Below are 13,604 nucleotides of genomic sequence, written 5' to 3'. Positions count from 1 at the left end.
TTTGTTACAACAGTTATTCTTCGTACCCAATTTATAAAAAATCTTCACAGCATGGAATGAACATTTTATACTGAAGTAAATTATAAAACGAGCAACAAATTAAAGAAAAAAAAACAGTGTTGTTAATATTAATGGACAAGTAATGCAAAATTATTGGCACTACCTGCCCAAAGTCCATAAAGCATTTCGTTTTCATATTCTTCACAGCAAAAATCCGAATAAAAAAACCAGCATCAACAAACGTACAGAAATTGTATGAAAAAAGTTCGTTTTTTAATTGAGTAAAAGAAGCTTCACCCAAAGACAAAACTATAAAACGCATAGGAATTGCAGAACTAAAAAATATTAAAATATGGGCATTAAAACTTAATAGAATGCCCTTAAATTAACAAAGAATTGAACTGAAGTTTAATGATTCGGGTTGTCATTGGCTTATTTATGGTGAAATGTAAAGAAGGACAAATTCTCTAAAAGAAAAAAATGTAATTTAAATTTATATAATTTTTGCAGAAAAAACAATCATGAGCAACGTTATAAAATACAGAGGAGGCGGAAGTAATTAATTACTTTTTCTTGAAGAAGGTTTTCTGCAGCTGACATCACTTTCTTATGCTCGAGTCCGAAGTTTCTGCACAAAGTAACCAATAATGCTCCCTTTTGGTCATCAGAAAAAGATCTGTACAACTGGCAAAACTCTCTCACTTTTTTCTGAAATGAAATATAATACAGTATTAATTTGAATAAACTAATATGATAATAATAACTGTTAAATTTGTTTAACATGGAAAATTGAAGCATGAAAATACATCTATGTTGGCTGACATTTTAGAATAGAAGGTGTCTTGGAAGTCACAACCTAACTTAAAAAGGGTGATAATTAACGCGTTTGATATTAATAGAAACTACTAGGCAAAGCTAGCTTTGTGAAATTTTCACCGTCTCCCCTCATGCAATTTGCATGGCGGTTAGGGCCTTCAACATCTGAAATGACATAATTTTTTCTATTTCTTCTTCAGTGACATGTTTATATGCTCTACAATCCCCGTGGTTGAAGATTATTTTGCAAAAATAGATCATATTATTACCTTCAACCACTGAATTGATATTCAAATGTAAAGCAACTCGATTTCATTAAAATGACTGGTCAAATGAATCACATAAATTATGTTTTAGACCACCTTATTAATTACAAATGTTAAATAATTTTCCCGTCTTATTTTGTTGTTATCCTACCATTTTCCATATTTTTTCTTTACTCTAATTTCTGATCAGGCAATGTTACCATTCAGAATTATTTTTTGCAACATTAATCGTAACGTTAAACTAAAAAAAAAAAAAAAAAAAAAAAAACTATAACAGAGATTTTAGTCAAATTAAGTCTTGGTGCAGCCCTTACAAATCTCCCTAAAATTACAAATCTTTTTAAATATAAAACATATTACAAAACAACATATTATCCGTTATGTCTGAACGTAAACAAAACTGTCAAGTCATATCGCAATTACAAAGCTGGATTTTCCTGAGATACTTTAGTGGTTTATCCAGTGAAAACACTGCTAGTGATTTTTCTATATAAGAAAGAGACAAGCTCAAGTTTCCAGTCTTGCTAACACAGAACTCAAGCCAAATCCATTTTATTAAATAACACTACCCTCTAGCGCTTCAAAGGAAAAACAAAGTACAGTGCAATGAGTGTCATAGACAGCCAATAATATACAGAATAAAACTAACAGCTTTGATATTTCCTGTATTATATCAATCCTAGTAGCTGTACGAGGCAATCAGTTCAGCTATTTTTATTTTGATATCATAGCATAGGAAGTTTTTAATCTTTTTTTTATTCATGCTTTCCAGTTTTCAGAGTATTTGGCCTATCAATTACAGCAAATAGCTTAAAAATAATGTAATATATATATATATATATATATATATATATATATATATATATATATATATATATATATATATATATATATATATATATATATATATATATATATATATATATATCTATATATATATATATATATATATATATATATATATATATATATATATAGAATATATATAAATAATATATATATATATATATATATATATATATATATATATATATATATATATATATATATATATATATATATATATATATATATATATATATATATATATATATATATATATATATATATATATATATATATATATATATAAATATATATATATATAAATGTATATATACATATGTTACTTTTGTTCCTACTTATTTACAGCTAGCTTGTATTTCCCATTGACAAGCAAATTGCTCATGTTTCTTTCTTCTACTTCACTTAACACTAATAATACAAAATATAATAGACAGTAATACTTCTAAGTCTAAAACAAGGCTTCCTGATTTAGTTGTAGATTTTTTTCTTCAACGAGATTGCACAGACAATGCACAGACATTCGTGGTTTCAAAATGTTTCAATTTGCCTTACCACAATAGAACAGTGAGACAAAACAAAGATATCAATATTACCTCTTTGCAAAGAGAGATACTGTTAAGCCTTCATATTTTGAATGGGGAAGATAAGAGTATATCAATCCTCAGTGACTGTTCGAATTACGCAGAATGAGGAAAAAACTAAAATATCCACCTCCAGCTTTCAATAAAAAAAAAGGACCAGTCTTACTACTTTAAAAACAACAACCACAGAAACGAGCCCTTTCACACTCTTAGATTCTGCAAATCAGCTTATATTAAGTTCATGGCCTTGAAGTTTATTGCTTAATACATTATCTTGTACTTTTAATAAGGGTTTAAATTTACTAACGCAAAAATAGCTAATCCAATAAAAAGTTAAGCACAAGATTTACCTCAATGAAATAACTAGTTGCCAATTCAGAGGAGACTAGATCTTTTAAAACAGATTCTGCAACCTTGAAATTTGGCTCCAACATAGTGTCCAAATCGTAGGATGCTTTTTTATCATCATCCAACTTTTCAGTTGTCAAGTTACTTATATGAGTACTAGCTGCCATCTACTGAAAGAAGTCATGCATTATTAAAAGAAGAGCCTTTGAGGGAATGGACATATTTTACCTTTTGACTGCCACACCCTATACTTGGAGCAATTAAAGGGCTAACATTTTTGTGCTGCATCACAAACCTCCAACCAAAGATTATTGGTTGCCAGTATCTATTTGGTAGATTTATGAGTGGATCTCTTAAAAATATTTTACTCTCAAATTCAGTTCATATTTCAATACACGGTTTTATTTCGCAACATTTCTTGAGTTCCAACCAAGAATGCTGGGAATAAATAAAACAAAAGCAATAACAAACTTCAATAGCAAGAACTGTTTACAGGACACCAAATGTAAATATTGAAACAGCAATCATTGTCAAAATTTGTTAGAAGTTACATTCTTTCCTTGTTTTTCCTTTGAATTAATTAAAGGCTTAATGAAGGTACATTGGGTCGCCATTTAGTGGTAAACTAGAAATGGTGAAAGCTGTTTTCTGCAACACAATTACATTTTGACTCATGTTAATTTTCCCTAGAACATTGTCTGTGGTGTTACTAGCAGCCCGTTAATGTAACCTTACATTACTCATATTTCAGCAAGGTTTGACATGATCCCCATTGTTGAAATTATATTTTATATCTTTTTATTTAGATGCCCTTATTTCAATATTAGCCTCATATTTATGTTCAGCAGCCTCAGAAACACTATACAAATCAATTTTGATTTGTAACGCGGCACTATTTCTGAAATGTGTATTTGATTTTTTTATACTTAGGAAAGTTATGCTGTGATATTAAATATTTTTAATGGTTGACGTTTAATTGCAAAAACCATAACCTAAACAGTCTCTGAATGATCATGTTGTATAACATGTCTACTTGTGCAAATTGAAGGTGGGAGCGTATTGTTGGAGGTCGAATAGACGCAACACTATTTAATGAAGACTGAAAATACTCAATTACTCAGTTTTCAACAAGGTTTGACATGTCCTACACCATTTGTGAACTATGAGCTTAATTTGTTTCGATTTTGGATATTTGTAGTGCAATATTACCCCAGATTTGTATTTGTAACCAACAGGGTTATAAGTCTTTGTGAATCAGTTTTGGTGGAAATGAAATACCATTTGGGAAATGTGTGTTTTGGTTTAGAACAGTCACACCATGATCCCAAAGAGTTTTCATGATTCAACCTTAATCATTGCCATTGTTCACAGAATGACAAAACCCAATAGAATCAAAGGATGACATAGACATCCCGAATAGCCTAAAACGACATTTAGTACTTATTTCACAAATGGAGGACATTTCTCACCATGTTGAAATCTGAGTCATGGAAGGATTTCAGTCTACATGACTAGAAGGCCTTCAGCAGATTTAGTTGGCCTGCGTCCCCTCTAACACTCTTCACCTCCACTGTGCACAATTAGACATATTATACAGTTTTGGCTTAACTTGTGATCATTAAGAGACTATTTAGGGATTATTAATTATTAAACACTAATCATTAAAGATCTTTCAGATCAAAGCATGACTGTCTTAAGTCAAAAATACTTCAAAATAGGGTTTGAATCACTGTCCAGCCTAATTTTGCATATGTTAATATGTTGTGTTCATGAACAAGTAGGCATTACTTAAGTTTAATAATTAAATCTCAAGTGATTAACATTGCAGTACTGATTGTTTTAAACTAAAAACACACTAAGTACAGAGCACACAAATTGTGTTTAAGAACCATTCCCTAACACCCTATTAATTGCCATTAGTTGAAGGAGATAACAATTGTCTGTGTGTGCAAAATTAGGCATATATAATCCAACTTCTATCTTACAGATAATAAGTCTTTGTAAGATACTGACTTCAACATCCATGAAAAATTAATATATTTTATGACTTATTTTGTATAATTTGGGGTCCTTATCCCTAAAAAACACTGGTCATAGTTGCCCCCAAAGGCCTATTTTGTGAAATTTTTGGCTGTTCTGAGTAAATATTTTGGCTATCCTGACTAAAATTTTTATTTTGAAATTGTAGCCAATACCACAGAGTCCTGCAAGGGGAACTTGGGCGTAATAGGCTTGGCTGTTTATACTCATTAGGTTTCGCTGTTTATACCTTAAAAAAGGAGACTGGAAAGGACAGAAGATCCCCCTGTATCTCCAGGGTCCAACTTTAATGGTCCTTTTCATACACATTCAACTTACTTCAATGGCTCTGGTGTTCAACAAGGAACAACATAACCTCCATTAGTAAAATATATAACCTATGTGTTTAGAGTTTCAGCACATATTGCAATGTTAGCCTCAGATTTGTAGTCAGAATTCTCAAAAATCCTCAAATGCCACATTTGGTGGAAATAAAACACCTTTTGTAAATGTGCTCAATATATCTCATACTTTCAGAAACCCTGAAGTGGTGATTCTGGACAATATTGATACAATTTGTAAAATGTATACTTTATGACTTTAGATTTAAGGCATTCTTTCTATGACATAAATAATATTATTGACTAACAATTACTCACTTATGACCATTCTTTAAACAGTCACTGGTTGATTGTGAGTTGAAATTTTGTACAAGATATTGGTGATGAGTTAAGTTTTGATAAAGGAGATATACAAGGAAGCAAGGCTCTAAAGGCCCAACTGTCAGCCCTCAAATTATACACATAAAAAATCCTTGTATGACTCATATTTCAGAAAGGTATTAAAACACCCCATCTGTGAAAAAAGACTTGCAACCCCAGTAATTTAGCTCAAATCCCATTTTAGGATACCCCTAACTCATATTGGGAAGACAAAATTTAACTCTCATAGTCCTTATATAATCAGCAATGCACACATTTGGGCATGTCTAAAGATCAGTCTCAGGGGACAAGACTTCTTTAACATGAATTTTTTTGTATTTTAAGTTTCTAATTGTTTCATTCTTAACATATAGCTAAACATTCTCCTCTCCCCCCCCTTGCCTGCTATATACAATAATACCTCTGATTGCAAAATAGTAATCTACTAAAAATGTTCACTTATTTGTCATATAGTGAGTTCTGCCAGCTCTGAGTATCATTGACTAAAAATTAACCATAAATGAAAATTCTAATTATGTCTCTCAATTAATGCAAGAGACCCATTTCACTTTCAAAAAAAAAATAAGGGTTTTCTGTGTTAAAAATGTCAGCATTAGGGCAATGAAATATTATTTATTAAGACAATATGATTAATCTTAATAATTAATTTTTCTAATCAAATATTACCAAAGTGTTACCTGCCATTTCACAGATATTCTTTGGATTTTAATATGGTTTTACATATAGCATAAAACTCTAGCATGGCATTACTTCAGGGAGAGTTAGATAGCAGATGAATGAAACTTTCAAGAATGAGCCTACATCTCATATGGATCCAGGAAAGTGTTTCTGAGCTCTTGACTAGTAAGGCTTTTTAATACTTAGTGAAGCCTTATCTTAACTTACACAAATGATGTTTCAGTTTGGCTTAGCACCTATTTCTCTTGGCAAAGCAGTTCCTACAATTTGAGTATGATTCTAAGCAAATCTGTGTTAAGAAAGGTGTTTGTTTTCACAGCATTTCTCAATTCTTACAAGTATGAACAAGTAGATATTTCAAGCCAAAGCACCTTTCTATGCCCAGATTTGGCCAATAAATCCATTCCCGAAGGCTTTATTCACCTAGCACAAAAAGGCATTCCTAGTTCATAAAGTCAGTGCACTGAAAGAAGGGAAGAAATGGAGGTAAGAACTTGGAAATACCTTACTGAATTCTTCTTTTGGGTTCAAGATCTGTTCTCAATATGTATATTCACCCAGCTTAATAACTTAGCAATGTAGCAAAAGCTACTTCTATAGAATTTACTGTAAACCAGTTGTTGTTTAAGTATGGTAGGTTGAATACTTGGCTCTCAGAAAATTGGTTCTTCAATATTTAATCAAACTCATAGGGTATACAAAAGAAAAGAAATTTAAAAGTAATTTCACATGTCACTCTGTATAGAATCTAATATATGCTATAATGACATCATTTTCAATAGCAACACTTTAAACAAACTAGACTAATTTCTAAAGTATTGGCATATGTGATACATATATAGTGCCTATTGTTTAAATCTAGACATGTTTTGGTTTTGCCTTGGAAGCCTTCATAAAAAGTTTTGTTTTCTAGCAATCATTAAAAATCATGAAATGGCTCACAGTTCTAAGTAAAAGAGTCACAGAGAAGTGGAACTTGAATTCAACTTGTTTCAACCATTGTCAGAAATGTAGTATATCATTTACCAATACCACCATAACACAGAGTGGTTGTACTCATGTCTAGAATGAAGTTGTACAGACTAGGAGATTATTTAACAAATATCAGTAACTCCAAGAAAGAAAATGTGAATCCTGTTTACTAAAACTCAAAAGATTAGCAATTTATAGGACTAGGTCTGTTTAAATTCACTAACTAGGAAGTATTTCCAGCTATGGTAAAATTCTAGATGATGGGCTTTTCAGATTCTTAGAAAGTAGCTGAGTTTGGTGACTGACACTTCCAAGAATGGATTTACAGTCTAAATTATGCCTTGAGAACATCTTTTGAGGTAGGCTATTCAACTCTGCCTCTTCTCTCCAAAGCGCATTGATCTTAGATTATCTTAATAAAAATGGAACCCTCAGAGAAACATTTACTATATAAGAACCCCAAGCATGGGCGCCCATATGGGGGGGCAGGGGGCGGCTCTTGCCCCCCCCCCCCTGGCTGAATGATGCTGCCTTATTTTTATATTTTTGTTCTGAGATTTCTATTATATAGCATTAAAAGTAGCAATTAGACGAAGTTTGCCCCCCCCCCTGGAATTCAGCTTATGGGCGCCCATGACCCCAAGGATTGTTTTTAGCATCACACCTTTGCTAAATCCTAGTTTTGAGGTTTTAAAGAATTTACAAAAAAAATCCTAATAGTCGATGGCTTGAAATCTGACTCAAATAATTGGAATACATAACACAATATACTGTATATACACACTAACACAATACAATAATAAAACACATTTAAAATGTTTTCACTTTTTTTACTTTAAAAAATAAAGAATTATCACAACTTTAAGGAATAAATAAATATCAGTAGGCCTATATGTATATTAAACTGAAAATCCATGGTCATTTTTTTTTTTTTCAGTAAACTGCAAATTATGTTCTGAAGGGATTGGGGTTGTCAGCCCTACTCATATTAATTTTTGCCTGTTTCAAGTTTGACTCAGTTATTCATTGTAATATCTGTTTGTTTTGAGTTTTTTTGTTTATTGATAGTGGTTTGTGGTAGTTTTAGACTTAGAAGGTTATTTGACTTTATTTCTGCTCATTTTGGGCCTAGTTGAGCTCTTTACTTTTCTTCTAAAAACTTGCTTTGAGGAAATCTTTTTAAAAATTTAATAACAAAACAAAGGTTAAGATGGTATAGGTCATTTTACTGGTGAAGGATAATAGATTGTCCAAACACAAGCTTTTAGCAATCAATGTAGGATCAATGAAGAGCAAGATGTCCCAAGTGGGGTGCAAAAAGGTTGTAAGAAAGGATTTTAAGAAAATTAAAACTTCAAGAGAGGAAGTAAAGAGTGACATATTGAACAGAATAGGATAGAAAAACTTGTAGAGCTGTGTCAGCATTAGGTTATTTGCATAGGCATCAATTGGGAGGAATGCATCCCACTAGTGGGCACTTGCCTCCCCCTCTACAAAATACGTTTCCAGGGGGTATTCTAGTTGAAGAATGGGTAACACTGAAGGGTTACAGCTTTTCTGAAGGAAACACAAAAAAAACAAAAGAATGGTACCAGTTGATTGCTTATTTTATACTCTTTACAGATACCATTCCTACTTTTCTGATAATGCAGCCCCTCTTATCCCTCCTACTTGATAGTCCTAGACCAGCAGCGGATCCAGGGGGCAAGGGGGATGCACCCCCCTCCTTAACTTAGTCTAAAGTAGTGTAATTTACTTAATTAACACAAGTTTGCATTAGGCTAAATAAACTTGCTCCTAATGCAAGTTTTTTGGATCAACCTATTTTGCACCCCCCCCCCCCCTTCCAAAAAAATCCTGGATCTGCCCCAGTCCTAGACAAAGCCTTTTGATATATGCAAGACTAAAAGAAAACATAAAACAACAAGATCATTTATTGTTAATCAGATTAGGCTATCATGTATCCTTTCATTAGTGTACCTATTTCTAAATAATATTTGTATCCAACTTATCTTAGGCTACCATAATTCTTTTATCATCAGATAGGCTTAGGCTAATGCTTTTGACAGGTCAAGGTACTGCTACCCATTAACAAAGAAATACGAAGCACCAAGAGATGAAACACATTGGAGAAATATATTATTCAGGGCTACATCTGGGAGCATCAATGGGGGGGGGGCCAGGGTGTGCATTGTCAGAAAAGTGTTCTTTCAACTTTTGAAAAGTATAAAATGAAGAATCAAATGATACTATCCTTTTCATATTTTAGTATTTCCTTCAGAAGAGCTCTCCAGTGTAACCAAAAGTCTTTTTTGGCATTTTCATAAAACGAAACTGTATTTTTACAAATGCCTTTTTTCACTGCCCTCAATATTTTTGTAAATTGATGCCACTGTTAAATTAGTGCTGCAACATGTGGCCTTGTTAGTTGTAGGCCTAGATATTCTTAGTTGGAGCCAGGATGCATCTCCTGATGAGACTCCTTTGCTTTGTCCTTCCTATATCCATAATAATATGCTACCTAAATTGAGCTACCCTAAAAAATAGGGTCAATATATACGAAATCATATTATTGAGTTAGGACTAAAGTGAATAAAAATAGTGTTCAAAGAGTCATACAGGAAGAATTTGACTGTGTCTGACAACATTAGAGAAACGGTTAAGATTTTTTAAAATTCTTAAATAGATCATATTTCAACTATTTTATAACTATTGCTCAACATATGCCATCTAATTTACGATGCACAAAATTCAGCACAGTCACTGAAAAATAATAACAAAATCATGAGCAGTTTCAGGAACTATTTTACAAATTGATAGCTAAATTTTTTATGCAAAAGAGTAGGCGACTCTTCTATTTCCTAGCTGTGGTAATCAATTCACTGTTGCTAAAATATTGGGCTAGGACTTAGTTGTCTTCCTTTACCTGATTAAAAGGTCTCACAACAGCGTCTAAAGCAAAATCTAAAGATAGCAGGACACAAAATCCTTTGTGACTGAACTTAAATGAGCTCCTAGCAATTTTGTCAAGTTCCATGCAAATTTATAAGACAATATTGCATAATTTTTGCCAGTCAGCACCGGTTGTCTCGCAAGTTCGTTTGCGCAATAAAAAACAATCAAACGCTGGGGAATTTTGAGGAATAACGGACTAGTTTGGATTGATGACCTGGTTTTGGAACAAAATTTGTTCCAACGTATAAGTGAAGGTACTATGGGTTTAAAAAAAATAAGAATAAGGCAAGTGAATAAATTTATTTTAAAAAAAACCTAGATGGTTATCAGAAAGCAACGGAGGAAGTAGATGCTGCAAGGGGCTGTTCACTTGAAGATCCGTGCACACCAGAAGCCCCCAGGCTGAGTTGTGTGTAAAGATAAGAGGAATGCATAGAGGCTGAAAGTGCTGCTTGAAATGTCGCAGAATTATCCATATTTTATATTTAACATCCCAAGCATTTAGATATCCTTCATTAAAAAAAGATTATAGCAAAACGATATATCTTGAACGTTTTGAGAAGCTATTAAGTCTATTAGATTTACATATCAATACAAAATGGAACTAATATTGGTGAACTAAGACCTGTGACTTTAAATTGACCTCATACTTCGAATTCGAAGGAAAACTGAAACCTCAGTTAATCCGCTCCGGGAGAAGACTATTTCAGTTAGGGGTTTGAAAACGTACAAGGCAATCCTTGGATTCACTTTTTGGCTCATTATAGGCAGTTTTTCTTGTAAAGGCTATTTTCAGGATATTGTGAAAAAAAAATTATAAGAAATTCGGGAATAAAAAAAAGAAGAGTTTCAAAAATAATAAATTGCGTTAAAAAGAATCGTACACGGAGATAAATTTACGCATTAAACACTTATATCGCACTGGGCCCTTGCTTTCTTACCAGTGCCACCCCCTTCCCTCCTCGATGAACTTAATCAGTCATATTTACCTAGGCGTGTAAGGGTCTACCGCCCAAAGTCTTGTCACAGAATGGGAGGGGGGCAAAATCAATTAGTAACAACATAGAGAAAAAAAGCTGGACATATTCTGCAAACTCTGTGTCAAAATTTCATCGTTAACCTGAATTCACGGTATGGAAGTAGTGAAAGAATGAAATAAATAGTGAAAAATAGCGATAATCTTGCCTCTATTTATTTTTTATTTCTATACGAACAACACTGACAGATTTCATAACAAAATGAGCCACATGTAAATTATAAGGATCGCCATATACATTTTTAGAAGATTGGTTTTTCAATTGTCCTGGTAAAAATTTTCATATTCCTCAGCAAAGGAATTAAAATCTTCTTCTTTCTAAGTTTTAGGTTACATTTTTCGCACAGAAACAATTTTTAGATCGACTCAATTCCATAATATTTTAATAACCACAGTTTTTCAAATAGGTACTGATTAATACGTAAAAATTGAAAGGCCCAAACATTTTAGTTGGAAAATCAGAAATTATTAAACACCACAGAACACTACACAAGCTTGTCATACAAGTGGATCTAGAGGAGACCCCTCCCCCTCTAAATTGACGTGGGTGCCACGAAGTAACAGAAGTAACATGTTTTCTGTCAAAGATACAAAATTTTTCTTAGAAGTAAACATTTTTTCGTTATGATAACAAGTTTTCTGTCAGAAGTAGCAATATTTCCTTAACACTAAACAATTTTCTCTTCGAAGCATCAATATTTTCCATTAATACTAACAAACTTTTACTTAACACGCTCAAATTTCTCTTAGAATTAATAGGTATTTTCTTAACAATAACAAATTTCTTCTAATAGCACCAAGTTTTCCGTCAATGATAATAAATTTCTCATAGAAGTAACAAACTTTTCGTTATGATAAAAAGTTTTCTGCCAGAAGTAGCAAGATTTCCATAACACTAAAAAATTTTCTCTTCGAAGTATTAACATTTACCATTAATACTAACAAACTTTTAGTTAACACACTCAAATTTCTCTTAGAAGTAACAGGTATTTTCTTAACAGCAACACATTTCTTCTAATAACACCAACCTTTCCGTCAAAGATAATAAATTTCTCATAGAAGTATAAATTTTGTGTCGCTGATAACAAGTTATTTGCTAGAAGTAACAAGTTTTCTGGAAAAGATACAATATTTTTTTATCGAGCAAAATTTTTTTCGTTACAACAAAAAGTTTCCTGTCAAAAGTATCAAACATTCTTTAACACTATCAAATTTTCTACTCACTGTTATAGCTTACTCTTTAATAATAAAAAAATTTTACGTAACATACTTAAATTTCTCTTAGAAGCAACAGTTTTTTTCTTAGCAGTAACATATTTTTCTAATAGCATCAAGTTTTCCATCAAAGATAACAAATTTCTCTTAAAATTGACAAGTTTTCTCTCAAAGATACCAATTTTTTCATAGAAGTAACAGTTTTTTCGTTTATGATAACAAATTTTCTGTCAGAAGTAGCAAGTTTTCATTATCACTAACAAATTTTCTCATCAGAGTAACAACATTTTGCTTAATGCTAACAAACTTTTAATTAACACACTCAAATTTCTTTTAGAAGTTATAGGTATTTTCTTAACAGTAACATATTTTTTCAAATAACACCAACCTTTCTGTCAATTATAATAAATTTCTCTTAAAAGTAACAATTTTTCATCATTGATAACTAATTATCAGTTAGAAGTAACAAGTTTTCTGGCCATGATACCAAATTTTTTTAGAAGTAACAATTTTTTGTTATGATAACAAGTTTTCTGTCATAAGTAGCAAGTTTTCCTTCTCACTAAAAAATTTTCTCCATCGAATTAACAACAGTCCATGACCCGTGTCACTGCTCACCACAGCGGCCGTGCCCTCCGCAACGGTCTACTCCGCTAATAATTGGGTACATTTTCGCATATTATTTTTTATTAAAGTTGGATTTTATGCATTTTAAGGTTAATTTTTTTGTATATTTTTCTAATAAAGTTGGTTTTGTTTCATTTTGAGGTTGATTTAGTCTAGATTACAAGTGCGCGCGAAAAAATTGTTACTTCAATGAAAAATTTGGTATCTTTGAGAGAAAACTTGTCAATTTTAAGAGAAATTTGTTATCTTTGATGGAAAACTTGATGCTATTAGAAAAATATGTTACTGCTAAGAAAAAAACTGTTGCTTTTAAGAGAAATTTAAGTGTGTTAAGTAAAAGTTTATTAGTATTAAGGAATAAGTTGTTACTTCGATGGAGAAAATTTGTTAGTAATAAGGAAAACTTGCTACTTCTGACAGAAAACTTGTTATCATAACGAAAAAATTGTTACTTCTATGAAAAAATTGGTACCATTGACTAAAACTTGTTACTTCTAGCAGATAACTTGTTATCAGTGACAAA

The 13,604-nt window shown here is 31.8% G+C and overlaps 1 protein-coding gene across 9 annotated transcripts in view; it reads right to left on the bottom strand.

Annotated features, from left to right (window-relative positions):
• Window positions 1–10,313, bottom strand: part of LOC148955231 (malonyl-CoA decarboxylase, mitochondrial-like) — a 65,601-nt gene extending 55,288 nt beyond the window's left edge. For 2 of the 9 annotated variants that reach the window (XM_089101001.1, XM_089101065.1), the window contains exons 1-3: window positions 10,175–10,313; window positions 2,860–3,024; window positions 568–708 (exon numbers count right to left, since the gene is read on the bottom strand). In XM_089101001.1, the coding sequence (XP_088957127.1) occupies window positions 568–708; window positions 2,860–3,024; window positions 10,175–10,285 (417 nt within the window). In that variant the 5' untranslated portion in view covers window positions 10,286–10,313. Of the gene's footprint in view, window positions 1–567; window positions 709–2,859; window positions 3,028–6,780; window positions 6,925–7,218; window positions 7,289–9,867; window positions 9,953–10,174 lie in introns of those variants that run through there. The other 7 variants (XM_089101017.1, XM_089101009.1, XM_089101024.1 and 4 more) reach the window with 7 other exon arrangements.
• Window positions 10,314–13,604: the final 3,291 nt, after the last annotated feature.

Source organism: Artemia sp. Qi Xiang Cuo, chromosome 2, assembly GCF_049724085.1.
Source record: "Artemia sp. Qi Xiang Cuo chromosome 2, ASM4972408v1, whole genome shotgun sequence".
Classification (NCBI taxonomy): domain Eukaryota; kingdom Metazoa; phylum Arthropoda; class Branchiopoda; order Anostraca; family Artemiidae; genus Artemia; species Artemia sp. Qi Xiang Cuo.
Note: the sequence above shows the minus strand (reverse complement) of the source record. Positions and strands in the feature narration are given on the sequence as shown.